A 26,192-nucleotide genomic window follows, 5' to 3' on the forward strand; every position below is an offset into this window, starting at 1 on the left:
TGTAAAAAAATAAAATAAAAAAACAAATTTAAAAAATTTAAAAAAAATACATACAGTATTCGTATTTTAATTATCACTCTGAAGGGAGGGTAGAGACTGGATGGGCATGGACAGAGGCGCTGTGTTAGCCACTACTTGGCCATTACACAGAAGAAAGAGGAGCCCAAACTGGCCAAGGTCTGCAGAGACGGGAGGGTCAGGACTGCTGGGTCTTGTTCCCCAAGGGGTGACAAGCAGAAGGCAGAGCATGGACTAGAGACCTTCGCAGCGTGGCCTGGGTGGGGCAGAAGAGGCGGAGTTTAGGGAGGTGTGCGGCAGGCTGGAGCGGGGCCCTGGATCTGAGCTGATCAGTAGGTCGCTCCGCATTGTAGAGTTCAAGGACTGGTCTCCAGGTGGGTGGGATTCTGTGCCACCCGAAGCTACGCCGCTGTCAGGATAGAGCTGGTCCAGGAGGGGCGGGGTCCCGAGGTGGGCGGGGCTCTGGGCCGCCTGCAGCCACGCTGCTTTCTCCGGTGCATTCCTAGCTTTGCGGCCCCAGGCGAAGGAGCGCCCTGGCTGAGTCCGCGGTCTGGGCTGGGCTCAGGGGTCGGGGCTGACAGGAGCTAGGACGCGGGTCGCGGAGGACCCAGGTGAGCTGGGACTCTGTGCCGGGAGCTGGCCCGCAGAGGCTCCAGGTGAGCCCGACCGGGGGCGGACCCAGGCTTCGCTCCCAGCCGCCAGGGGGCGAGCGGCGGTGGGGCTTCGGGAATTGCCCCTTCCCAGCACTGAGGACGCGGGCGTCCGATCAGCAGGAGGGTGGAGGGACGGTAAATCAGTAACCCGCAGCGCACACAGGGCCTTTTGTCCCGCTCCGTCCAAAGAGCACCCTGGCCGCGGAGCTGGTTACTCATTGCCCACTGGGGCGGGAGCGGGCAGGCTGTCTCTGCAGCTCCCACTGGGGACCCGCCGACTCGCACCTCCCCCCAGGGTGGCGGGGTAGGGGTGGAGGAGGAAGAGCGCGCCTGTCCCTCAGCTCCCGGAGCGTCTGTGCACACGTAGTGGAGATGAGAAAGCTGAGGCTCTAAGAGTTGCAGTTCTTTGCCCAGCGCTTGAATATAGGGATTTGAAAAGAAACCAAAGACTGCCTGGTGCCAAAGTCAGGCCTTTAGGCCGCATGTCCGCATGTGACCCTACTAAGGACCCTGAGGTGCTGGCTGAGGTCAGGGTAGCCTGGAGGTGAAAATAACATCCACAGACCTCCCCACCCCACTCTGAACCGAAGCTGTGGAACCAGAGAGCTGTGCTCCCTGCAGAGGGAGGGTGGGGATATTTTAGAGTAGTGACCACAGAAACTGGGGATGAGTAGAGAGAGAGTGGCATCTGAGCCAGGTGGAAAAGGGGAATGGGGTCACAGAGGTATGGGCAAGAGAGATGTGCCCAGTTTAAAAGCCAGTGGCCTCACTGCTGAAGATGCTAAAGGGACAGACTATAATGCCACAGATTGGCCTAGGCAGGGAGGGAGGCCAAGGATATTGCACAAACTGAATCCCACTGGACACAGGCATACATTAGGGGCTTCTAAGCTGGTAGGAAGGGGGTGACATGGCAGACTTGTCATTTGTAAAGCCCTGCTGGAGAGCGCAGGGAGACATTTGCACAGGTCCATGCTGGAGAGAGTCATGGCCTGCCCTTGGTCCAGGCAGGGGCAGGGATGTCATTGGAGAGGGATTTAGGAGCCAGAGTGGAATGGAAGTGGAGCAGGAGTGAGGAGAAGGGATGGCCAGATGAAAGGGCAGCCCAGGGAAAAGGGAGACAATACTTTGCCCAGAACAAGCTAAGTGCCCCCTGCCTTAGAGCCAGAGTTGGACAGGAGGCTATGACTGAAGAGAGAGGGTGTGGTGGGCTTCCTGGGCAAGGTAGATCCAGAGACACCAATGCTACTAGACTGTTATCCAGCCGTGGGTAATGCCAGTAGGTCCGTGGCACCACACTGGTCCCCCTCCCTTTGCCCCAACTTATGTTGGTTTGAGTGTTCCTTTGAGGAAAAGGAGACATCCTTGATAGCACTTGAAGAGGTTAACTAGATGGGGTAGCCTGGTACATCACACCTGACAGGAACTGGAGCTGACTGACTGAGAACAGACCCAGGGTGACAGTTATGTGGAGGGGACAGGGAAGAGACCATTCCAACTTTTTATGTATCCAGCCCCTGCATACATCCTCTTTATTCTCAAAGCAGTCCTGTGAGGCCAGCCACCAGACAGGGCCAGGGATGTGCAAGTTGGTAAGAGCCAGGATTTGAACTTGGCTCTGTGAGACACCAGAGGCTACATTCTTTACAAGAGCCTGCATTGCCTCAGATGGAGTTGTGGGGGCATAAAAAGCAGAGATATCCCCAGGATGCTGTCCTGGTTCAGAATGAGGGAGAGCTCGGAAGACAATTGGACTTTGGGTGATGGTTACGGGGGGGGGGGGTGGTAGGGAAGGAGGGAGAGGGGAAGAGGGAGGGGAAGGGGCACAAAGAAAACTAGATAGAAGGTGAGGGAGGACAATCTGACTCTGGGTGATGGGTATGCAACATAATTGAAGGACAAGATAACCTGGACATGTTTTCTTTGAATATATATGTACCCTGATTTATTGATGTCACCCCATTAAAATTAATAAAAATTTATTTATAAATAAAAAAAAGGAATGAGGGAGAGCTGCTAGCCATGGAGTGTGCTGCCTTGTTAGTAGTAAGCACCCCGCCACCAGAGGTATCCAAAGCTGTCATGGAAATGTTAGCAATGCTAATAAGTAGTAGGGATCAGATCAGATAACATCCAGATGTTGAAGTTTGGCCTTGTATTTCAGATTTTTTTTTCACTCTTTAGAAATAAATTCATTTATTCAGCAAAAAATAAAATAATAATAAGTTATGTGTGCTAAGAGCTAGCAGAAGATATGTCTCCATTCTCTGCTTGCCTCCAAGGAAAGAATCCCAAAACTGCCCTTTCTATGAACTTGTGCCAAGGTCTCAGCAGGATATGTGGAGAGCAGGAAGCCCTCCTCCTCCCCCTGCACAACCTACTGTGGGACAGCCGTGGGCTCTGCAACAGCAGGCCTGCTTCCAGTCTGCCCTGTGGCTGCCTGGCGGGGGGCTTGGACAAGTGGCCGGACATTTCCTGTCTCAGTTTCCCCATCTGCAAAACAGGGGAATTGCACCAGCCAAGGTGCATGGGAAATAGGAGCTCTTCTCCCTCCTTGTTTCAGGAAGGCCATCTGTGGGAAGCCCTGCCTGGGTCCCGTGAGCAACAGGAAGAAAATGCAGCTGCTGTTGGTCCTGTTGGGGGTCCTCCTGAGGGTGCCTTGGGCTCCAGCATTGTCCTTTGAGGCCTCTGAGGAAATGGAGCTGGGTATGACTTTTAAGGTGGAAGAGGGAGGTAGGGTGGGAGGAATGGGCACCAAGAGGGGGCTGAGCCAAGCTGGAGAGAAGCCTGGACCATGCCCTGGGGAGATGGCAGCAAGACAGGGCCCAACCATTGAGACTCAGTGTCTGGCTCCCAGAAAGCATCCACCTATTTCTGTGTCCATGAGAGAGGACTGGCTTTGCAGGGCCTAGGGCCCTGAGCTGGGCTGCAGAGCTGGTGGTGAGCCCCTTGGCTGTGTGCGGGCGTGTGTATGTATGTTCTGTGCACTATGCGTGTGGCTTGAGAGGCCCAGGCAGCATGTGTGGTATATGTAGTATGAGGGTAATGTGCCCTATAGCATGAGCCGTGTGTGTGTGTGTGTCTGTGTCTTGGATAGTGTCATGTCCAGCCCAGAAGGTGTGCTCCACACTGTGTGTGTGATGTACATCAGAGGCATGGCCTTTCCCTGCATGTAGCATCTGTAGCATGTGGTTGCATGTGTCGAGGGGCAGCAGGTATCCAGCATGTGTCTGAGGTGCTTGTGCCCTGCATGGATAGCATGCTCTCCATGTGCGGGGAATGCCTCAGCTGTGGCTGTGGGGCTCACTGACTTCTACTTTGGCCCATAGAGCCCTGCCTGGCCCCGAGCCCAGAGCAGCAAGAACAGGAGCTGACCGTGACCCTTGGACAGCATGTGCAGTTATGCTGTGGGCAGGCTGAGCGTGGTGGCCACTGGTACAAGGAGGGCACTCGCCTGGCACCTGCTGGCCGAGTACGAGGCTGGAGGGGCCGCTTGGAGATCGCCAGCTTCCTACCAGAGGATGCTGGTGGCTACCTCTGTTTAGCACGAGGCTCCATGCTTGTCCTGCACAATGTCACCTTGGTTATGGATGGTAAGAGGATCTGGCAGGGGCTAAGGTGTGCTTACGGAGACTCTCCCTGTCCTGGAACTCAGATACCTTCCTCTGTCCCTGACATAGACTCCTTCACCTTCAGCAATGGTGATGAGGATCCCAAGTCCCACAGTGACCCTTCGAATAGGCACGTTTATCCACAGCATGGTCAGTATAAGTCCTCAAGGACTCATTTCCATACCTCCCAGCTGGTCCCTGAGAAGAGATCTGTGGGGAAGCAGGTAGTCATTGGGGGTATTAACTCCTCCTTTCCCCTCCAGCACCCTACTGGACACACCCCCAGCGCATGGAGAAGAAGCTGCATGCAGTGCCTGCTGGGAACACCGTCAGGTTCCGCTGCCCAGCTGCAGGCAGCCCCACACCCACCATCCGCTGGCTCAAAGACGGACAAGACTTTCACGGGGAGCATCGCATTGGGGGCGTTCGGGTGAGTCTCCAGGTCCCAAGGCCATCTGCTTCTCCACTTTCACTCCACCACCAGCCCTCTCATACCTATAAATCAACGCCCTAGTTTCTTCTCTAATGAAGAAGGCCATGGCCCTGGCCGCCTTGCTCAGTGGATAGAGCATTGGCCCGGTATATGGATGTCCCGGGTTCGATTCCTAGTCAGGGCACACAGGAGAAGCAACCATCTGCTTCTCCACCCTTCTCCCTCTCCTTTCTTTCCCTCTTCCCCTCCTGCAGTCAGTGACTCAATTGGTCTGAGCATTGGCCCCAGGCACTGAGGAGCTTGGTTAATTCAAGCATTGGTCCCAGGCAGGGGTTGCCAGGTGGATCCCAGTCAGGGCACATGTGGGAGTCTATCTCTCTGTCTCCCCTCCTCTCACCTAAAAAAAAAAAAGAAGGCCAGGGTGGCCCCAGAAGGAACACTAGGCTGTGGACTTGGACAGCTGGTTCAAGTTTTTGCTCTGCCACTCTCTGACAAGTGACTTAGCCTTGTCTTACGTGACTTCATTTGTAAAGGGGGAAGGATCACTGATGGGCATCAGTAAGTTTGGGCAGCTCATTCTCATGGTGAGCCCCTGAAGGGTTAGCTCCAGGATGTAATGAGGAAGCTGAGACTCAGAGGGCAAAGACTGGCTTGAGGTGGCACAGCCAGGAAGAGGCCAAGCTAAAACTCAGTGCTCAGACATTTCTTGGAGTCTTTGTCCCAAAGTCCCTGGTCTTGGCTGTCCTTTCCCCACTCTACTCTCCTGATGGGCATGGGTTGGTGGCCCCTCATGGACACTGCTCTTCCCCACAGCTGCGCCATCAGCACTGGAGTCTGGTGATGGAAAGCGTGGTACCCTCAGATCGTGGCACATACACCTGCCTCGTGGAGAATTCAGTGGGCAGCATCCGCTATAGCTATCTGCTGGATGTGCTGGGTGAGCGGACAGGCAGACAAGGCAGTGTGGGGGGTAGGAGCCTCGACCTTGCCCTCAGGTGGGGCCCAGTCTGGCGGGCAACATGGACTCAGTCTTAGGTGACTCACTCAGGCTGTTCAAAGTGTCCTGCCAGGTCTGAGGGGAGCCCAGTGGGAAACGGGCTGGAGGAGGGGGTCAGCCACGAAGAAGAGTGGGAAGGACATCGAGGAGAGGGCTCAGGCTGAGTAAAGGCATTAGGTATAAAGAATACAATGCATCTGTTGGGGGAGGTATATGCCTGGGGTGTGGCGTGTCAGTGGGGAGTCAAGCTAGAGAGAGTCTTGAATGCTAGACTGAGAAGTTGTACTTGGCCCCAAAGGCAACAGAGAGCCTCTAAGGTTTAAGCAGGGTAAGCAGGAGACAGACAGGGTCTGAGTTGCACATCAGGAAGGTCCTTCCCTTGAGCTGGGGGAAGGTTCGAGGCAGGTGACCAGGATGCTTCTGTGGGTGCCGCTGGTCAGGGTTGACGGCCTGGCCTGGCCCCCAGAGCGGTCCCCGCACCGGCCCATCCTGCAGGCAGGGCTCCCAGCCAACACCACAGCAGTGGTGGGCAGCGATGTGGAGCTGCTGTGCAAGGTGTATAGTGACGCCCAGCCCCACATCCAGTGGCTGAAGCACATCGTTATCAACGGCAGCAGCTTTGGTGCTGATGGCTTTCCCTACGTGCAAGTCTTGAAGGTCCAGCCCCTGTGGTGCCTGAGCCCTCTCTACCCTTCTCCCGTGTGGGTGGAGGGTGGCCACAGTGTGACCCCAAGCCCTGCTGTGACCCCTGAATGTCTCTCCCATACCCAGACAACAGACATAAATAGCTCAGAGGTGGAGGTCCTATACCTTCGTAATGTGTCGGCCGAGGACGCAGGCGAATACACCTGTCTGGCAGGCAACTCCATTGGCCTCTCCTACCAGTCAGCCTGGCTCACTGTGCTGCCGGGTGAGCACCTGAGGGGACCAGGAGAAGCTGCGGCCCCCTCTCTGATCCAGCACTGGGCTGTGACCTGCTGGGTGGACATTTTCCCCTGGCCTGTGGAATCTAAGCTTGGGACATGGCATGTGGTTTTGAGTGTTGGTGGATTTTGCATGTAGTAGTCCCTCTGCATGTCAGCCTGTGACTGTCAGTGTGACCCAGGGCTATGTGGGACTGGGTGTAATTGCAGCTTTCTTAGTGTGTGCATCTGTGTGTGTTGGGATCTGTGAGGACCTGAGTTAGATGGCATAGGGCCAGCCATCTGACCACTGACTAGTCAGTTCTGTATATGTGTGTGTCTGCGGACAGAGGAGGACCTCACATGGACAGCAATAGCGCCTGATGCCAGATACACAGACATCATCCTGTACACATCGGGCTCTCTGGCTTTAGTGGTGTTGCTGCTGTTGGCGGGCCTGTATCACGGGCAGGTGCTGCACGGCCGGCACCCCCGGCAGCCTGCCACAGTGCAGAAGTTATCCCGCTTCCCTCTGGCCCGACAGGTATCATGTCTTCCCCACCCCTCCATCCCACAATGAGGCTCTCAGCCTGCTGTCATCCCACCACAGCTCAGTGCCAACAGGCCAACCAAGTCTCCCACTTTGCAGTTTTCCCTGGAGTCGGGCTCCTCAGCCAAGTCAAGTTTGTCCCTGGTACGGGGCGTCCATCTCTCCTCCAGTGGCCCCCCCTTGCTCCCTGGCCTCGTGAGTCTCGACCTCCCTCTGGACCCGCTGTGGGAGTTCCCCCGGGACAGGTACACCGTGCAGAGGGAGGGTGTAGATGCACTCTCCAGGCAGGAAAGATGCCCAGATGGCTGAGACATCAGCTTTCTCCATTTCTAGGCTGGTGCTTGGGAAGCCCCTGGGAGAGGGTTGCTTCGGGCAGGTTGTGCGTGCAGAGGCCTTAGGCATGGACCCAGCCCAGCCTGACCAAGCCAACACCGTGGCCGTCAAAATGCTCAAGGGTGAGTATAGCAGCCTGGGGACTAACAGAAGGGGCTCGTGCTGCTGTCAGGTGAGCACTGGGAGCCAGGGGAGGCCGTGAGACCCCACCCTTGGGCCTGGGGCCCAGCTCTGCTGCTGACTCTGGCAAGTCACTTCTAAGCCTGTTTCCTCACATGTCCCTACCTCTTGAGCCCAAGATTCATGGAAAGTGCCTAGAGCATAAAATATTACCCACTGGGATGATGGTGACTATAAGGATTGGGGGTGACTGGAGTTTGATACCTCCTGTCCACCCTGGCCCATGTAAGCCTTGGCCTCCAGTAACCTTGTTAGCCTTATAGGCCTCCACCTCATTCCCCCTGAATCACACCCCAGCCTCCCCCGGGCCTTCTCAGGCCTGTCCTGATGTGTCTAGAACAGACTTTCTGTTTAAATTCAGTCCCAACCCCCTCTACAAGAGTAGCCCAGCCCTAACCTGGTAGTTCGGTTGGTTAGAGTGTCATCACAATATACCAAGGTTGTGGGTTCAATCCCCAGTCAGGGCACATACAAGAATCAACCAATGAGCCTGACCAGGCAGTGGCGCAGTGGATAGAGTGTCGGACTGGGATGCGGAGGACCCAGGTTCAAGACCCCGAAGTTGCTAGCTTGAGCGCGAGTTCCTTTAGTTTGAGCAAAAGCTCACCAGCTTGGACTCAAGGTCGCTGGCTTGAGCAAGGGGTTACTCAGTCTGCTGTGGCACATATGAGAAAGCAATCAATGAACAACTAAGGTGTCACAACAAAAAACTAATGATTGATGCTTCTCATCTCTCCATTCCTGTCTGTCTGTCCCTATCTATCCCTCTCTCTGTCTCTTTTAAAAAAAAAAAAAAAAAAAAAAAAAGAATCAACCAATGAATGCGTAAACAAGTAAAACAACAAATTGATGTTTCTTTTTCTCTCCTCATTCCTCTCTCTCTTAAAATCAATCAATTAAATTTTTTTAAATATATAAAAAAAAAATAAAAAGAGCGGCCCAAAATACTCGATGGTTCTCCAGCCCCAGCCCTCTTTGCACAGCTGGGGCCACCTGGCACTTCCCAAAAGCAAGGATTGAGAAATGTGCATTGTGAGGTCTGGTAGGGAGGGAATGTCATTGGCCCAGGGCCACAGGTCACCTGGAGGCCTAGCCCCCGCTCCGCTCCGAAGCCTTCCAGGCCTCCCCCAGCTGTGCTCCACAGTGGCTCCCTGAATTCCCAGGCCAGATGGACACCAATCCCTGGTCAGACAGACCTCAGGGCGCCAGCCTGCTTCCTGCCCCCAGGCACTCTCACCCCATTCAGGGACTGGTGCCAAGCCCCGCAGACAAGCCTCCTTCCTGCTCTGAGCTCTTCCCCTCTTTTACTAGTCCCCTCACTGCTGCTCTACCTCTTCTAGATCCTGGTCTTGTTGCATCCTCACAATTGCTCTGATGAGAAGAAGTAGGGTGTGATCTATTGTTTTATTTCATACAAGAGGATCCCAAGGTTCCGAGAGGTTAGGTGACTTTTTCAAGGCCACAGATCCTAGTGGGGACTCAGGCCCAAACCCTCCTGACTTCTGGTCTAGCACTTTGTGTCCTGTCCCCTACCCCACAGCCTGCCTCGGTTAGTCACCCTGGCTGTCGCCTTTGCAGACAACGCCTCTGACAAAGACTTGGCAGACCTAGTCTCCGAGATGGAGGTGATGAAGCTGATTGGTCGACACAAAAATATTATCAACCTGCTGGGTGTCTGCACCCAAGAAGGTGGGGCGAGGTGGGCCCAGGGTGGGATGGTTGGAGCCCAGAGCACAGCCTCAGCAAGCCCCATCTCCCTGTCTCCCTCACTTCGCAGGGCCCCTGTACGTGATTGTGGAGTGTGCTGCCAAGGGAAACCTGCGGGAGTTCCTGCGGGCCCGGCGCCCCCCAGGCCCTGACCTCAGCCCTGACGGGCCCTGGAGCAACGAGGGGCCACTCTCCTTCCCAGCCCTAGTCTCCTGTGCCTACCAGGTGGCTCGAGGCATGCAGTACCTAGAGTCTCGGAAGGTGTGGGCAGTGGGCAGCACTCTGGGCCGCTCCCATCCCCAAATCTTTATGCCCCTGGCATTCAGTGTCTCCAACTTCTCCGTCTGTCCCCTTTTCATTATCCTCAGTCCTTCCATACCCACCCTTTCCATGTGCAGCTGACAGTGCACAACCCATTCGTCCTCACACAGTCCTGAACCTATGTGCAGGGCAGGGAGAGCCCACATGAGGATGTGAGGGCCCAGAAGTTGGACTGTGCAGTCTCCCCTCTGAATTCTGACTTCCCCATCTGTAAAATGGGGATGATCCCTACCTGCCAAAGTTACTGTGAGGTGCTGTGTCCTAATGAACCTAACTCCCCTGCCCTATCCCCAGTGCATTCATCGGGACCTGGCTGCTCGCAACGTGCTGGTGACAGAGGACAATGTGATGAAGATTGCTGACTTTGGACTGGCTCGTGGTGTCCATCACATTGACTACTACAAGAAAACAAGCAATGTGAGGGAGGCAGAGCAGAGCTGGGAGGGCGTGGGCGTGACCTGTAGGACTTTAACCAATGCCCCTTCCTCTCCCTTCCAGGGACGCCTGCCTGTCAAGTGGATGGCACCGGAGGCCTTGTTTGACCGAGTCTATACACACCAGAGTGACGTGTGAGTCCTGGAAGGTGGGGTCCAGAGCATCTGCCAGGATTGTTGTCCTACCCCACAGAAAAGGCAAAGCTCTTACCCAAGGTCATATAGCCCTGGGACTTAAGTGAGACCAGACTCCACAAAAGGCCCCGATCCCTACTCCCCTTGGTAGATCATGCCCACAGGGTCCCCCGTCCCAGCCCCAGGAGCAGGGTGTGAAGCTGTGCCCTGCTGAGTCCTGATCCTGCCTCCAGGTGGTCATTTGGGATCCTACTGTGGGAGATCTTCACCCTTGGGGGCTCCCCGTACCCTGGCATCCCTGTGGAGGAACTGTTCTCACTGCTGCGGGAGGGGCATCGGATGGACCGGCCCCCGAACTGCCCTCCAGAGCTGTGAGGCCTTAATCCACTCTCCCCCACTTTCCATTCTTCCTCTTCTGCTCTGACTTGGCCTCAGGGCCTGGCCCTGGGGAGTGGTCAGCTCCAGCTCACTGATTCCTGCTACCTCCTTGGCCCAGGCCCAGTGGGGAAGTCCTGGCCTGCCTTCTGTGCCCTTTCACTGAATGGCCCCACCCACCCACATTAGACCCCTCCTCTTGACCCAGCTGCTCTGCCCAGGGCCATGAGGCCCTCCCTTCACTCAGGCCTGTGGGTCCTTCTGACTCTGCCCCCCCTCCCAGGTATGGGCTGATGCGTGAGTGCTGGCATGCGGCTCCCTCCCAGAGGCCCACTTTCAAACAGCTGGTGGAGGCACTGGACAAGGTCTTGCTGGCCATCTCTGAGGAGGTACTGTTCCTCTCATATGCTGTGACCTCTCTCTTTGCCCACTCCCCTCTGGGCTGCATGGGAACCAACTCTCAGGGCTGACCACCAGCACTGTTCCCTCAGTACCTGGACCTCCGCCTGACCTTTGGACCCTACTCCCCGACTGGCGGGGATGCCAGCAGCACTTGCTCCTCCAGTGACTCTGTCTTCAGCCACGACCCCCTGCCACTGGGGCCCAGCTCCTTCCTCTTTCCTGGTGTGCAGACTTGAGTAGGGCACAAGGCTGTGTGGGCAGGATAGCCAGTAGCCTTGGGCCTCCTGGCTCTGCTGCAACTTGGTGGTGCTTGACCTTGGCAGCCCCAGTCCAACTTCAGACTGCTGTCCTAGATCTTTGGTTGTGCTTTGGGGAGGTCTGTCCTTTGTCCTGGGGCCCTTAGTTGAGGCTTCCAGCTGTGACCTTCGGCTTCTAACCCAGAATTCAACCCCGGTCTCGAGTCCAGGCCCTGCCCTGGGAGTCATGGCCCAGCAGTCTAATAACCTGGATGTGGGGCTCTCTTGGGCTTCCTGGGCCTTGGTGCTTGGTCCTGGTTCCAGGGGTTTGGCTGGACCTGGCTGCAAGACTGTCCCACGTCTCCCTGCTGCCCTTCACCAAGAGAGATCTTGAGCCTCTGAACCTCTTCCCCAGACCTCCCTCACGTCCCCTCTGCTGTTTGTCCCAGCTCCTTGGTGGTAGGAGTATTTGCCCCTGTGCTCATAGCTGAGGTAGAAGCCTGCAGAAAACACAGAAGCAAATGGCCTTTTATAAATTATTTTTTTTTTTTGAAATAAATCTCCCAGTGCCTGATGTCTTTGCATCCGATGGAGGGGAATCAGGGTTGTAGGATGCCCAAGCTGGGAGGTCTGCCTGGGTGGCAGGCTGACTGAGGGCTCTGTGCCCGGCCTGGGGTTCACATCGTCCTCTAGCTGCCCAGGGTGGACCAAGAAGCTGGTGTGCACCTCTGTCTCGGTCTGTCCCTTCCTGGCACCATCTTGTTATGTGATAGTGTGAAGGAACGCTGATGGACAGAGGAGTCCACTCAGCACCATCCACCAGGCAGGACTCCTCTACTCTGTGCACACGCATGACCAGGGGCTGTTGCCAGGGGAGCCGGCAGCCAGCAGCACTCCTCCCCCATCTGCTCCGCATGTAACCAAGCTGACTGTTAACACAGCATGAAAGCCCAAAACCCAGTTTGGAGGCTGCCGCCTGCTCCCACGCTCTGCCGCTCAGGCTGGGAGCTCACCGGCAGAGCCGCCCCAGACCCCAGCAGCATCTGACTGCCAAACTCCCAGCTGGGCTGCAGCTGTCCCTGCCTGCTTGGTCCTTCCCTAGGGAGCCCTCAGGGTCCTGTTCCCCGATGCCCTTTGGGGGGTAGAAGGGATCAGCCTCCCAGGACTCTGAGACTGGAACTTTCCTGGGTTCCATCACAGGGGCTACAAGCTGCTCCCCTGACAGTGAGGTTGGGGTGCCTGACCCAGTGCCTGGCTCTTCCCTGCCCTGTCCTAGCTCAGGACTACCCAACCGGCACAGACCCTTTGTGGGAATCACGTGGATCGGCTGCCATGGCCTCCCACCAGGTGACCACTGGAAATATGTGCACGGTCAAAGGAAATGGATATAAGAATTTGGAGCGGGGCCCACCCTGGAACTCATAGTTAGGCTTCTTCCTTGCTTTGGGTCTCCTCATACCCCAGCTCTGCCTCTCTGACTCACTATGTCCCAAACTGAACTACTCACCTCCCCCCAGGCTCCACCATATCAGAGAAGGCACTGACCAGAAATCAGAATCATTGCCAGCCGCGTTCTTTCAGGAACCCCATTCCCAAAGAAGGTAGAAAGAACAGCAGACTTGTAGCCAGGAGGTTCAAAGCCTAACATTTCCAGTGTCCCGAGGCCAATTCCGTCACCTCTGACGGTCACTTCTTTCACCATTATGAGTGGGGTGCTCCTGCCCTGCCTCTGATGCTCACCTCTGGGCTTAGGTTTGGGACAAATTTCACGTGGGTTATGCTGAGTGCTTCACTGAAAACTAGAGCTTGGGCTTTGCAGCAGCCTGTTGTCCCCCTCCAGCCCAAGATCCCTTTGGTTCACATTCCTCTGCAGGTAGCTCCAGAGGCAGTTTCCTAAAGCAACTTTTGGCTTATGTACCTCCTGCACTCAAGGATCCCAAACTGGCTCCCTGGAGCCCCTAAACTTTCTGACTGAGCCCCACTTCCAAACCAAAGTCTCCCCCTGGCTGTCACTGGTCAGTGACTATGTCCTTCATCAACCCAGCCAATCACAGGAGAGGCAGGTCCCTCAGAGCCCACACAGGAAGGAAAGGGTTGGTGAGGGTAGTATGTAAGGACAAGGGAGTGAGGAAAGAGCCCCCGTTCTCCACTTCCCCACCAGGAACCCAGTGCCCTGTCGAGCTCAGCACCCACTGTTCTCCCTCCCCACAGCCTCACCAGATAAATATTATTCTCATTTAATGGTAGAGATACTGAGGGATGCCACAGACCCAGGGTCACAAGGATGGTGCTAGAAAGAAGGAGCTGAGTGAATCCCCACCCCCGGTTCCCAGTGGGTCCTACACACATGGGAGGCCAGAGCTGGGTCACTCAGAGTGACAGGGGCAGCTGCTGCCTAGTAAGTCTCAGGGGCCGTGAGGGGTTCAGCTGCCTGCCCTGTGTTCCTCCCTGCCCACCTCGCTGGCAGGCACACGCTTGCGGGGGCCCTTCCACATTCCTGATGTTGTGTGTAAGAGTGAGACAGATGCTGCTAATTCCCGTGCAGGCCCAGCTGCCTGTCATCCTCCCCCAGCCTGTTCTGGGCAGCATGGCAGCAGCTGGAGCCTGGGTCCCTTGGTCAGCCTGGGTTTGAGTGGCTTCCGAGCCCCAGACACTGGCCTCAGGAGTCTAGTGAAAGCATTGGTCACCTCCAGACTCTGCCACTTGCTGGCTTAGTGTGTCAGTCAGGGATCTAGTGGGAGCAACAGATAGACAGATAGCCACTGAGCCCAGTCACAGGAGCCAGAACTCAGAGACAGGAGGCTGCCCGGAAGGAGGGTCAGGTGGTCCACAGTGTGGGAGCTATGCTTTGACCAGACTTACCCTCTGAGCCTGAAACTCAAGAATGCTGCCACGCCTGGAGAGTGTTCTAAGTGTTCTGTCAACAACTAGATTAGAGGGGAAAGGCCCCAGGCCAGACTGCTGGGATCTTATTCCCTCCTCCAGGCAGCCCTAATAGGAGCAAGGCATTCCTGTCCTGTGGCCCAGACAAGGGCAACTGAGGCTCAGAAGGAGGCAGTGACTGGGCCAGGTCCCACAGGAGTAGGTGTCCTGTCCCACTGCAGAGCTCATTCCCACAGCCCCAGTGGCCCTGCCTTTCCAAGGACTCAGGAGGCTCTGGGTGTGCAGAAACAGGGACTTCTGTTAATGAAATGTCCACACACACAAGTGAATGGACATTCAGGAAGCCCAAGCACAGATGTGCTGGACCAGAATTTTGGGCTCCAGCCCATGGCCTTTGGTCCCTGTCACCTCAGGGCCCTTATATGGGCTGTTTCTTTCTGGGGAACACTCCTCCCCCCTCACCTGGTCAAGCTCTCCTCACCTTTTACATGTCATTCAAACCTCATTTCTCCGGGTGGCCTCCTCCAGACCATCTCAGGTTGAGCCCCACTTCAAGCTGAGACCCCTATTTGGAGACATTCAGTATTGTGGAAGGGGACACTCTTACGGTCTCCTTCCTGCAAGGAGAGCACCAGAAAGCCTGTGCTGCTTGGATGGATTTTGAATCAGTCTTGAGCACTTAGCATATTTCTGAATCACCTGGAGGCCCTAGACTGCTGGTCCCACTCCAGAATCTCGTACTGAGTAGGTCTGAGACGGCAAAGCCTGAAAACTTGCATTTGTAACACATTCCCAGGGAGTACAGCTGCTGGTCTGCGGCCACAGAACAAAGATTTTTGCAGAGGCATTACATATTCAAGGTTGAAACAATGCAACAAAAACTCCAATAGCAAAAAGGTTTTCTTTCTTTTTAATTTTTTTTAATTTATTCATTTTTTAGAGAGGAGAGAGAGTGAGAGAGAGAGAGAGAGAGAGAGAGAGAAGAAGGAGGAGCAGGAAGGATCAACTCCCATATGTGCCTTGACCAGACAAGTGCAGGGTTTCAAACCGGCGACCTCAGTGTTCCAGGTCAACGCTTTATCCACTGCGCCACCACAGGTCAGGCAGCAAAAAGGTTTTCAATGAAAAACAACCCCCAGCACCCACTCTCAGCTCACCAGGGGAAATGTCCCCATTTTCCTAGTCTTCCTGCATGTTCTCCTCCCCCCAGCTTTAAGGCCTCTGACCCAGTTTAGTGGTCACTGTCCTTGTCTCCCAAACCCCACCCAGGGTCGCAACCTGGCAGAACTGAGGGGCAGTAAAGTGTTGAATGAAGGGACAAAGGAGACCCACTGCCAGGAACAGACACTCAGGTGTGCACACTTGACTGCACTGCCTGCCCATTCCCCCACGCCTGACCCAAGCGGGATAGGAGACCCCTTCCAGCCCTCCACCTGCTGTAGGATTTAGCCTATTCCCAGAGGGAGGCAGCTGCAGCTCTCTTTCGGGGAGAGGGCTCCCCTCCAGAGGAAATCTCCTTTTATTCTCTTGCTGCCGAAATCTGACCTTCTTTGGCACCTGGGCCCCTAGGCTGGGGCCTGTCTCCAAGAAGTGGCTGAGGAGGAGGCGTGAAATCACCAACAGCTGAACTCCGAGCCTTCCCCCATACCCTCTCCAGCCCAGCACTGCTCACATTCCACAGCGCCAGCCCCTTCCGGCCCCCAGTGCCAGTGTGAAGTCTTGTGCTGGTACTTTGGGCCTAGCCTGACCTGGTCCTACTGACCTCGCCAGCTGACCACAGGGTATGATTGTGGGCTCCATACAGCTCTCCAGGCCATACCTGTACCCTTCAGGTCTCAGCTCAGTTATGGCCCCCTCCAGGAAGGCCAGGCTGACCTCGAGGCACAGCATTGACATTCCACCTCCAACCATGACTGGAAGGACCCATTTATGTCTCTGTCCTGCCCAGGGCAGGGGCCTTCTGGGCTTCATCTCTAAGAGTACAGGCCCAGTCAGTTCAGAGTACACCACCCTGAGGCTTGTCAAATGACTGAATGACCTCACTGGAGACAGTGAGGCTCCTTTTCCTTCCACAGCTGAGGCCCCGAGGAAATCAGGTCCCAGGAGTGGAGGGTTGCCTGGCAGGGCTGAAACATCAAGACCTCTATTGGACAGCACAACTCTAGACCCTTCAGAGAGGGGTGAATCTTGGATTCTGGGGGGACAGATTGTTATTATTGCATGTGCTAAGGGCTTTACCAACACAGCTGAGCTTCTGTCCCCTTCGAAGCAGCCCCTGGAGACCTACATGATGCATGGCTGGGAACTCTTTTTTCCTTTTGGCTTGGAATTCTCTAGAGCAACATGGTCCAGTAGAATTTTCTGCAATGATGGAAATGTTCTATATCTGTGCTCTCCGACGCAGAGCTACATGTAGTTCTTGAGTGCTTGAAATGTGGCTCATGCAATTGAGGAATTGATTATTGTAATTAATTTTTTTTTTTTAAAGAAAGAGACAGGCCTGACCAGGCGGTGGCGCAGTGGATAGAGCGTCGGACTGGGATGCAGAGGACCTGGGTTCAAGACCCTGAGGTCGCCAACTTGAGCGTGGGCTCATCTGGTTTGAGCAAAAGCCCACCAGCATGAACCCAAGGTCGCTGGCTCCAGCAAGGGGCTACTCGGTCTGCTGAAGGCCCGTGATCAAGGCACATATGAGAAAGCAATCAATGAACAACTAAGGTGTTGCAACGCACAATGAAAAACTAATGATTGGGCCCTGGCCGGCTGGCTCAGTGGTGGAGCGTCGGCCTGGCGTGTAGAAGTCCCGGGTTCGATTCCCGACCAGGGCACACAGGAGACGCGCCCATCTGCTTCTCCATCCCTCCCCCTCTCCTTCCTCTCTGTCTCTCTCTTCCCCTCCCACAGCGAGGCTCCATTGGAGCAAAGATGGCCCGGGCGCTGGGGATGGCTCCTTGGCCTCGGCCCCAGGCGCTAGAGTGGCTCTGGTCGCAACAGAGCGACGCCCCGGAGGGGCAGAGCATCGCCCCCTGGTGGGCGTGCCAGGTGGATCCCGGTCGGGCGCATGCGGGAGTCTGTCTGACTGCTTCCCTGTTTCTGGCTTCGGAAAAATACAAAAAATAAAAATAAAAAATAAAAAAGAAAGAGACAGGAAGGGGAGGGGGAAAGAGAGATTAGAAACATCTACTTGTAGTTGCTTCACTTTACTTGTATATTGATTGCTTCTCATACATGCCTTGACCAGAAGACTCTAGCAAAGCCAGTGACCCCTTGCTCAAGCCAGCGACCTTAGGCCCAAGCCAGCAACCTTAGGCTCAAGCCAGCGACCTTAGGCTCAAGTCAGTGACCTTAGGCTCAAGCCAGCGACCTTAGGCTCAAGCCAGCAACCTTAGGCTCAAGTCAGTGACCTTAGGCTCAAGCCAGCGACCTTAGGCTCAAGCCAGCAACCTTAGGCTCAAGTCAGTGACCTTAGGCTCAAGCCAGGGACCTTTGGGCTCAAGCCAGTGACATGATTTCACGCTCAAGCTGCCAAGTCTGTGCTATGGTGACCTTGGGGCTTCAAACTGGGGTCCTGGGTTGAAACTCTATCCACTGCACCACTACCATTCAGGCATTAATTTAAATATTAATTTATTTTTTTAATTTTATTTATTCATTTTAGAGAGGTAGGGGGAAAGAGAGACAGAGAGAGAGCAGGGGGAGGAACAGAAAACATCAAATCCTATATATGCCTTGACCAGGCAAGCCTGGGGTTTCAAACCAGTGACTTTAGTGTTCCAGGTCGACACTTTAGCCACTGCGCCACTGCAGGTTGGCTAAGTGTTGATTTAAAGAGCTGTGTATTTCTTGACCAGGTGGTGGCGCAGTGAATTGTGTCGGACTGGGATGCAGAGGACCCAGGTTCAAAACCCCGATGTCGCCAGCTTGAGCACGGGCTCATCTGGTTTGAGCAAGGCTCATCAGCTTGAGCCCAAGGTCGCTGGCTTGAACAAGGGGTTGATCGGTCTACTGTAGCCCTCCAGTCAAGGCACATATAAGAAAGCAATCAATGAACAACTAAGGTGCCGCAACAAAGACTTGATGTTTCTCATCTCTCTCCCTTCTGGCCTGTCTGTCCCTATCTGTCCCTCTCTCTGTCTCTCTGTCAAAAAAAAAAAAAAAAAAAAAAAAAAAGGCTATATTGACAGGACAGCTCTAGAGCCTTCATAAGGGGGCTGTTCTGAGTGCATTGGCAGGAAATTCTATCAACTCACACCACTGAGAAAAAAATTCGAAGTGTGCCTGCCCTGTAGTGGCACAGTTGATAGAGCACTGACCTGGAACACTGAGGTCCCATGGGTTCAAAACCCTGGGCTTGCCCGGTCAAGGCACATGCAACATGCAAGCAACGAACAACTAAAGTGAAGCAACTATGAGTTGATACTTCTAGTTCCCTCTCTCCTCTCTCTGTAAAATCAATAAATAAAATATTGTTTAAAAATAGAAAGAAAATTCAAGGTGTGAACAGTGTGAACATAGTGCACTCCCACTTATGTCAAATTTGTGCCCAAGGCTGTAAAGATGCAATCACTTGGGGACAGTGGGCACTTGAGGACAATTGTTGGTTCTGGGGAGAACTAAGTGGCTACAGTCAGAGAGGGAGGGGACCTTTGTTTCTTTTTATATTTTTGTACCTAGTACATGCATTACTTATTTACAAAAATTTGAAATTTTTTTCCAGAAAAAATACCAGAGAAGAAAAGTATGGCCTGACCTGTGGTGGCGCAGTGGATAAAGCGTCGACCTGGAAATGCTGAGGTCACTGGTTAGAAACCCTGGGCTTGCCTGGTCAAGGCACATATGGGAGTTGATGCTTCCAGCTCCTCCCCACTTCTCTCTCTCTGTATCTCTCTCCTCTGTCTCTCTCTCCCCCTGTCTCTCCTCTCTAAAAGCGAATAAATAAATAAAAAATAATAAATAAACTTTAAAAAAAAAAAGTATGCCCTTTGAGTACACACCAGCTTCCAAAGCTTCCTGGCCCCGAAACTTCAGACTGCCCAGAGCCAGCTTTGGAGCCTCTGAGGCCCAGCACTCTACGCAGCAGATTGCCCTCCTGCCACCTCACGCACCAACTCAAACTGGAATCTAGGCCCACTCTTCACAGCCTGAGCTGACCCTGCCCACTCCCAAAACTCCCTGCACACCCCTCCCCCACCTAGTCTCCAGCCCCGGTGACCTTCCTGTTTTTCCACCATCCTCGAGCTCAGGCAAACCTCAGGGCCTTAGCACTTGCAGGTCCCTGCCTGCCTGGAATGCTAGTCCCTGGTTCTTCTGGCTGGGTGTCAGGACTGTGTCCAGTTTTTGTTTTTTTTTTGCCATAAACATGTTTGCTGTGAATGTCTTTGCCGCAAGCATTAACAACTGGTTAACAAGTTTGGTTTACATTCAGCAGACAATGTATTGAAGCTAGTTGTCAGTTTGGTTCCATTCTCCATGGATGAAGTTCTCACTGTCACTTCTCTTTTATTTTTTAAGTTTTTTTTTGTTTTGTTTTGTTTTGTTTTACAGGGACAGACAGAGAATCAGAGAGAGGGATACACAGGGACAGACAGACAGGAACGGAGAGAGATGAGAAGCATCAATCATCAGTTTTTCGTTGCGACACCTTAGTTGTTCATTGATTGCTTTTTTTTTTTTTTGTATTTTTCTGAAGCTGGAAACGGGGAGAGACAGTCAGACAGACTCCCGCATGTGCCCGACCGGGATCCACCTGGCACGCCCACCAGGGGCGATGCTCTGCCCCTCCGGGGCGTCGCTCTGCCATGAGCGACCAGAGCCACTCTAGCGCCTGGGGCAGAGGCCAAGGAGCCATCCCCAGCGCCCGGGCCATCTTTGCTCCAATGGAGCCTTGGCTGCAGGAGGGGAAGAGAGAGACAGAGAGGAAGGAGGGGGAGGGGGTGGAGAAGCAGATGGGCGCTTCTCCTGTGTGCCCTGGCCGGGAATCGAACCCGGGTCCCCCGCACGCCAGGCCGACGCTCTACCGCTGAGCCAACCGGCCAGGGCTTCTTTTTATTATTATTATTTTTTTATTTTTTACAGAGACAGAGAATGAGTCAGAGAGAAGGATAGACAGGGACAGACAGACAGGAACGGAGAGAGATGAGAAGCATCAATCATTAGTTTTTCATTGCGCGTTGCAACACCTTAGTTGTTCATTGATTGCTTTCTCATATGTGCCTTGACCATGGGTGGGCCTTCAGCAGACCAAGTAGCCCCTTGCTGAAACCAGCAACCTTGGGTTCAAGCTGGTGGGCTTTTGCTCAAACCAGATGAGCCCGCGCTCAAGCTGGCGACCTCGGGGTCTCGAACCTGGGTCCTCTGCATCCCAGTCCGACGCTTTATCCACTGCGCTACCGCCTGATCAAGCTATTTTTTAAAAAGATTTTATTTATTGATTTTAGAGAGAGAAGGTGGGAGGAAGAAGTGGAAAGCATCAACTTATAGTTGCTTCTCATATATGCCTTGACCTAGCAAGCTCAAAGTTTCAAACCAGTGACCTGGAATACAGAGGTCAACAATTCAAAACCCTGGGCTTGCCTGGTCAAGGCACATATACAGATTGATGCTTCCTGCTTCTCCTCCCCCTTCTCTCTCTCTAAAGTTGATAACAAAATCATTAAACAAAATCTTTTTTAAAAACAACACATGTAAAAAAAAAAGCTACATGTAATACTACAAATGAATGACTTCAAAGACAATATGTTTTCATTTTTTGCAAGTTTTTTCAATTTTGTGATGAATTTTTCATATTTCATTATATCCTTTTTTTAATTATTTTTTATTTTTTTGTATTTTTCTGAAGCCGGAAATGGGGAGGCAGTCAGACAGACTCCCGCATGCGCCTGACCAGGATCCACCCAGCATGCCCACCAGGGGGCGATGCTCTGCCCATCTGGGGCTCAGAGTCATTCTAGCACCTGAGGCAGAGGCCACAGAGCCATCCTCAGCGCCCGGGCAAACTTTGCTCCAATGGAGCCTTGGCTGCGGGAGGGGAAGAGAGAGACAGAGAAGAAGGAGAGGGGGAGGGATGGAGAAGCAGATGGGCGTTTCTCCTGTGTGCCCTGGCCAGGAATCGAACCCGGGACTCCTGCACGCCAGGCCGATGCTCTACCCCTGAGCCAACCGGCCAGGGCTCCATTATATCCTTTTTAATGTCTCTCCTTTTTTGTGTTATTTTATTCTTTTTTCTTTAATTATTTTTATTTATTTATTCATTTTAGGGAAGAGAGAGAAAGAGAGAGAGAGAAGGGGGGAGAGGCAGGAAGCATCAACTCCCATATGTGCCTTGACCAGGCAAGCCCAGAGTTTTGAATGGGCGACCTCAGCATTCCAGGTCGAGGCTTGATCCATTGCGCCACCACAGGTCAGGCGATTTTATTTTATTTTATTTTATTTTATTTTATTTTATTTTATTTTGTGGCAGAGATGGAGAGAATCAGAGAGAGGGACAGATATGGACAGACAGACAGGAAGGGAGAGATGAAAAACATCAATTCTTGGTTGTGACTCCTTAGTTGTTCACCAGTTGATTTCTCATATATGCCTTGACCAGGGGCCTTCAGCAGACGGAGTGGCCCCTTGCTCAACCTTGGGCTCAAGCTGGTGAGCCTTGCTCAAACCAGATGAGCCGGTGCTCAAGCTGGAGACCTCGAGGTCTTGAACCTGGGTCCTCCACATCCCAGTCCGACGCTCTATCCACTGCGCCACTGCCTGGTCAGTCGTGATTTTATTCTTTTTGTTTGTTTGTTTTTTTACAGAGACAGAGAGTGAGTCAGAGAGAGGGATAGACAGGGACAGACAGACAGGAACAGAGAGAGATGAGAAGCATCAATCATTAGTTTTTCATTGCGCGTTGCAAAACCTTAGTTGTTCATTGATTGCTTTCTCATATGTGCCTTGACCGCGCGGGCCTTCAGCAAACCGAGTAACCCCTTGCTGGAGCCAGCGACCTTGGGTTCAAGCTGGTGGGCTTTTTGCTCAAACCAGATGAGCCCGCACTCAAGCTGGGGACCTCGGGGTCTCAAACCTGGGTCCTCTGCATCCCAGTCCGACGCTCTATCCACTGCACCACTGCCTGGTCAGGCTCAATTTTATTCTTTTTTTTTTTTTTTTTGTATTTTTCTGAAGCCGGAAATGGGGAGGCAGTCAGACAGACTCCCGCATGCGCCGGACCAGGATCCACCCAGCATGCCCACCAGGGGGCAATGCTCTGCCCATCTGGGGTGTCGCTCTGCCGCAATCAGAGCCATTCTAGCGCCTGAGGCAGAGGCCACAGAGCCATCCTCAGCACGCGCGCGCGCGGGCAAACTTTGCTCCAATGGAGCCTTGGCTGTGGTAGGCGAAGAGAGAAACTGAGAGGAAGAAGAGGGGGAGGGGTGGAGAAACAGATGGGCGCTTCTCCTGTGTGCCCTGGCCGGGAATCAAACCCAGGACTTCTGCACGCCAGGCCGACGCTCTACCACTGAGCCAACCGGCCAGGGCCTCGATTTTATTCTTTTTAAAAATTTATTGTCTGGCCTGACCTGTGGTGGCGCAATGGATTGAGCGTCGACCTGGAACGCTGAGGTTGCTGGTTCAAAACCCTGGGCTTGCCCGGTCAAGGCACATATGGAAGTTGATGTTTCCTGCTTCTCCCCTCTTCTCTCTCTCTCTCTCTCTCTCTCTCTCTCTCTCTCTCTCTCCTCTAAAATGAATGAATAAATAAAAATAATTTTAAAAATATATTTTAAAAAAAATTTATTGTCTAGCCAGGTGGCTCATTTGGTTAGAGCATCATCCCAATATGCAAACTTTGTGGGTTCAATCCCTGGCCAGGGCACAGATAGGAAACAACCAATGAATCCATATATGAGTGGAACAACAATTCAATGTTTCTCTCTCTCTCTCTCTCTTTCTTCCTCTCTAAAATCAATCAATAATTTTTTTTAAAATTTATTGATTGACTTTAGAGAGAGAGAGGAAGGAGGAGAGACAGAGAGAGAAAAAGAACATATCTATTTGTGGTTCCACTTATTTATACATTCATTGGTTGATTCTTGTATGTGCCCTGATCAGGGAATTGAACCCACAACCTTGGTGTATTAGGACGATGCTCTAACCAACTGACTGAGCTACCCAGCCAGGGTTTTTTATTTAACACTTTACAACAAGATTACCTATGGTCAATTAGCTGTGTGGCAAAAATGTGTGTGGCAAAGATGTTTACAGAAAGATGCTTATGGCAAAAATACCTAGAACCTGTCAGAACAAAGGTCACCTCCTCAGAGTGGCCTCTCCTGACCATCCTGGCTAAAGTCCTCCCTCTGTTATTCCATATTTTAACCCCTTGTTTGTTTTCTCCTGTAATTACCTTATTTGTTTACTCTTTACCGGCTGCCACCTCACTAGAAGTTAAGCTCTGAGAGGTTGAGGGGTTGTCATGTCCACAATTGTACCTTGAATGTGCTCCGCAGATGTTCACATAATGAACACATGTTGAATGAATTTCCCAAATTAAAAATTCAAATCCCATGCTGGTGAGTTGATCTCAGGGAGGCTCATCAAACCCTTTAGGAGCTGGAACAGTGCCCCCAAACTTACTACAATCTGTTTATTTATTTTATATATTTTTCTAAACATAGTGCTTTTAATGAACCCCACAGTGTTCAAAAGGGACAGTCAAGCCCCCTTACCTTCTCTGACCCAGGGCCCAGCCCCTGTGAGAAGTTACAATAGAAACCCAGAGAACTCAGGACTGCCTGCTTATGAAGTACATCTAGGCTCGAGGTGTCTGCTTGCAAACAGCACTTCCCCACACTGTGCCAAGGACAGTATTGGACACAAGGGGCCACTATCTAAGAAGACCAGCAAATTCCTAAGAAAAAGATGTACACCTTCAAACAATACAGAGAGGGTATGCTGAAGTGATTGACTGGCAAGGAAACCAAAAGCATGACAAGCATATGAGGAGATCTGGAAACTCAAAAATAATGTAAGGTGCTCTCACTTTGCACTTAACAGACTGGCAAAAGTTAGATGCTAGAGAGAATAAATGCCAGGAATCACAGGCCTATGGGAGGCCTTCCTGGATTGTGGGTACAATCAGCCCAGAGCCTCCAGGGAGCTTTCAGCTACTCATATAAACAGGTGTCCTATGATGTAGCAATTTTGCCCTGAATATATATCTCCCCAAATCCTCACACGTGACCAGGAGGGAAGAGTTGGGGAAGGGGTTGGAAGTAATCAGGAGTCACTGGGAGGTGGATGGATAACGTGTGGAGGACCCAATGGATGCATAGCATAGCCACATGGAGGAACCTCAGACTCCAAATACTGAGCTGAAAGGGTAAGACCTGTGGTGGTGCAGTGGGTAGAGCGTCAACCTGGAATGCTGAGGTCACCAGTTCAAAACCCCAGGCTTGCCCGGTCAAGGCACATGTCAAGGCACATACGAGAGGCAAATACAACTACGAGTTGACACTTAACCACCGCCCCCTCTCCCATTTCTTTCTCTCTCTAAAATCAATGAATAAAATATTCAAAACTATTTTTAGCCTGACCTGTGGTGGCGCAGTGGATAAAGTGTCAACCTGGAACACTGAGGTCTCCGGTTCAAAACCCCGGGCTTGCCTGGTCAAGGCACATATGGGAGTTGATGCTTCCTGCTCCTTCCCTATTCTCTCTCTCCTCTCTCTAAAAATGAATAAATTTAAAAAAATTAAAAGACAACAACAAAAAAACCCTATTTTTTTTATTTATTCATTTTCAAGAGGAGAAAGTGAGAGAGAGAGTGCAAGAGAGAGAGAAGCTTCAACTCTCATATGTGCCTTGACCAGACAAGTGCAGGGTTTTGAACTGGCAACCTCAGCATTCCAGGTCAATGCTTTATCCACTATGCCACCACGGGTCAGGCCCAAAAACTATTTTTAATTTAAAAAAAGAAATGGAATGAGCTCTAAAGCAGAAAGCCATTTGCATGAAAGAAATAATGGCACAGAAAATATAGCTTTTAAAAACAGGCACAAGACCAATAGCAAAACTACCGAGGGGGAGGGTGATAAAAGTGAGGAATAAGCCTGACCAGGTGGTGGCGCAGTGGATAGAGCATTGAACTGGGATGCAGAGGACCCAGGTTCGAGACCCTGAGGTCGCCAGTTTGAGCGCAGGCTCATCTGGTATGAGCTAGGCTCACCAGCTTGAACCCAAGGTCGCTGGCTCCAGCAAGGGGTTACTCGGTCTGCTGAAGGCCCGCGGTCAAGGCATATATGAGAAAGCAATCAATGAACAACTAAGGTGTTGCAACGTGCAATGAAAAACTAATGATTGATGCTTCTCATCTCTCTCTGTTCCTGTCTGTCTGTCCCTGTCTATCCTTCTCTCTGACTCACTCTCTGTCTCTGTAAAAAAAAAAAAAATCAATAAATAAAATCTCTTTAAAAGTGAGGAATAAAGACCAAAGGGAACTTAAAAAACAAATGCAGTGATGAGGTCCAGGAGCAACAGGAACCCAGAGCAGGATCAGCGATGCTTCCTGGAAGAAGTGACCTGGGTAAACATGTTGAGGAAGAACTACAAGCTAACCAGAGAGAATAAGGTGTGTGGTGGTGTGTGTGTGTGAGTGTTGGGGGCCAGAAGGCACAGTATATCACAAATGTTTATTGAGCACCTACTGTAAGCCAGGTGCCATCTAGTTACTGATTTACCCTGTGCTGAAGACAGGCCCTGCCCTGAGGAGTTTAAAAGCTAGAGGTGGAGCCTGACCAGGCAGTGGCGCAGTGGATAGCATCAAACTGGGATGCAGGAGGGCCCAGGTTCAAAACCCTGAGGTCGCCAGCTTGAGCGCAGGCTCATCTGGCTTGAGCAAAGCTCACCAGCTTGGGCCCAAGGTCGCTGGCTTGAGCAAGGGGTCAATCTGTCTGCTGTAGCCCCACGGACAGGGCACATATGAGAGAGCAATTGTTGAACAGCTAAGGTGCTGCAACGAAGAATTGATGCTTCTCATCTCTCT

The 26,192-nt window shown here is 52.6% G+C and overlaps 1 protein-coding gene across 6 annotated transcripts; it reads left to right on the forward strand.

Moving 5' to 3' along the window:
* Positions 1 to 297: 297 nt before the first annotated feature.
* FGFR4 (fibroblast growth factor receptor 4) lies at positions 298 to 19,094 on the forward strand. Of its 6 annotated transcripts, none has more exons than XM_066272292.1 (18): positions 298 to 392; positions 3,235 to 3,377; positions 4,001 to 4,264; positions 4,352 to 4,432; positions 4,546 to 4,712; positions 5,529 to 5,652; positions 6,179 to 6,369; positions 6,484 to 6,622; positions 6,965 to 7,158; positions 7,264 to 7,409; positions 7,498 to 7,619; positions 9,256 to 9,366; positions 9,455 to 9,645; positions 10,000 to 10,122; positions 10,204 to 10,274; positions 10,508 to 10,645; positions 10,933 to 11,038; positions 11,141 to 11,848. In XM_066272292.1, the coding sequence occupies exons 2-18, from the start codon at positions 3,287 to 3,289 to the stop codon at positions 11,285 to 11,287; spliced, it is 2,406 nt and encodes an 801-aa protein (XP_066128389.1). In that variant the 5' UTR covers positions 298 to 392; positions 3,235 to 3,286; the 3' UTR covers positions 11,288 to 11,848. The 6 variants fall into 6 exon arrangements, with proteins under 6 accessions (XP_066128389.1, XP_066128388.1, XP_066128392.1 ...); XM_066272291.1 differs by lacking the exon at positions 298 to 392 and adding an exon at positions 507 to 629; XM_066272293.1 differs by lacking the exons at positions 298 to 392; positions 11,141 to 11,848 and adding exons at positions 514 to 674; positions 18,888 to 19,094.
* The last annotated feature ends 7,098 nt before the right edge of the window (positions 19,095 to 26,192 follow it).

This window comes from Saccopteryx bilineata, chromosome 4, assembly GCF_036850765.1.
Source record: "Saccopteryx bilineata isolate mSacBil1 chromosome 4, mSacBil1_pri_phased_curated, whole genome shotgun sequence".
In the NCBI taxonomy this organism is placed as follows: Eukaryota; Metazoa; Chordata; class Mammalia; order Chiroptera; family Emballonuridae; genus Saccopteryx; species Saccopteryx bilineata.

What these genes read in the sequence shown, in the direction of transcription:
- FGFR4 (XM_066272292.1), top strand. Translation starts at nt 3,287, where the DNA reads ATGCAGCTGCTGTTGGTCCTGTTGGGGGTCCTCCTGAGGGTGCCTTGG. An exon ending in GCACGTTTATCCACAGCATG is followed by an intron (nt 4,433 to 4,545) that starts GTCAGTATAAGT and finishes TTTCCCCTCCAG; the next exon opens with CACCCTACTGGACACACCCC. An exon ending in CTATCTGCTGGATGTGCTGG is followed by an intron (nt 5,653 to 6,178) that starts GTGAGCGGACAG and finishes CCTGGCCCCCAG; the next exon opens with AGCGGTCCCCGCACCGGCCC.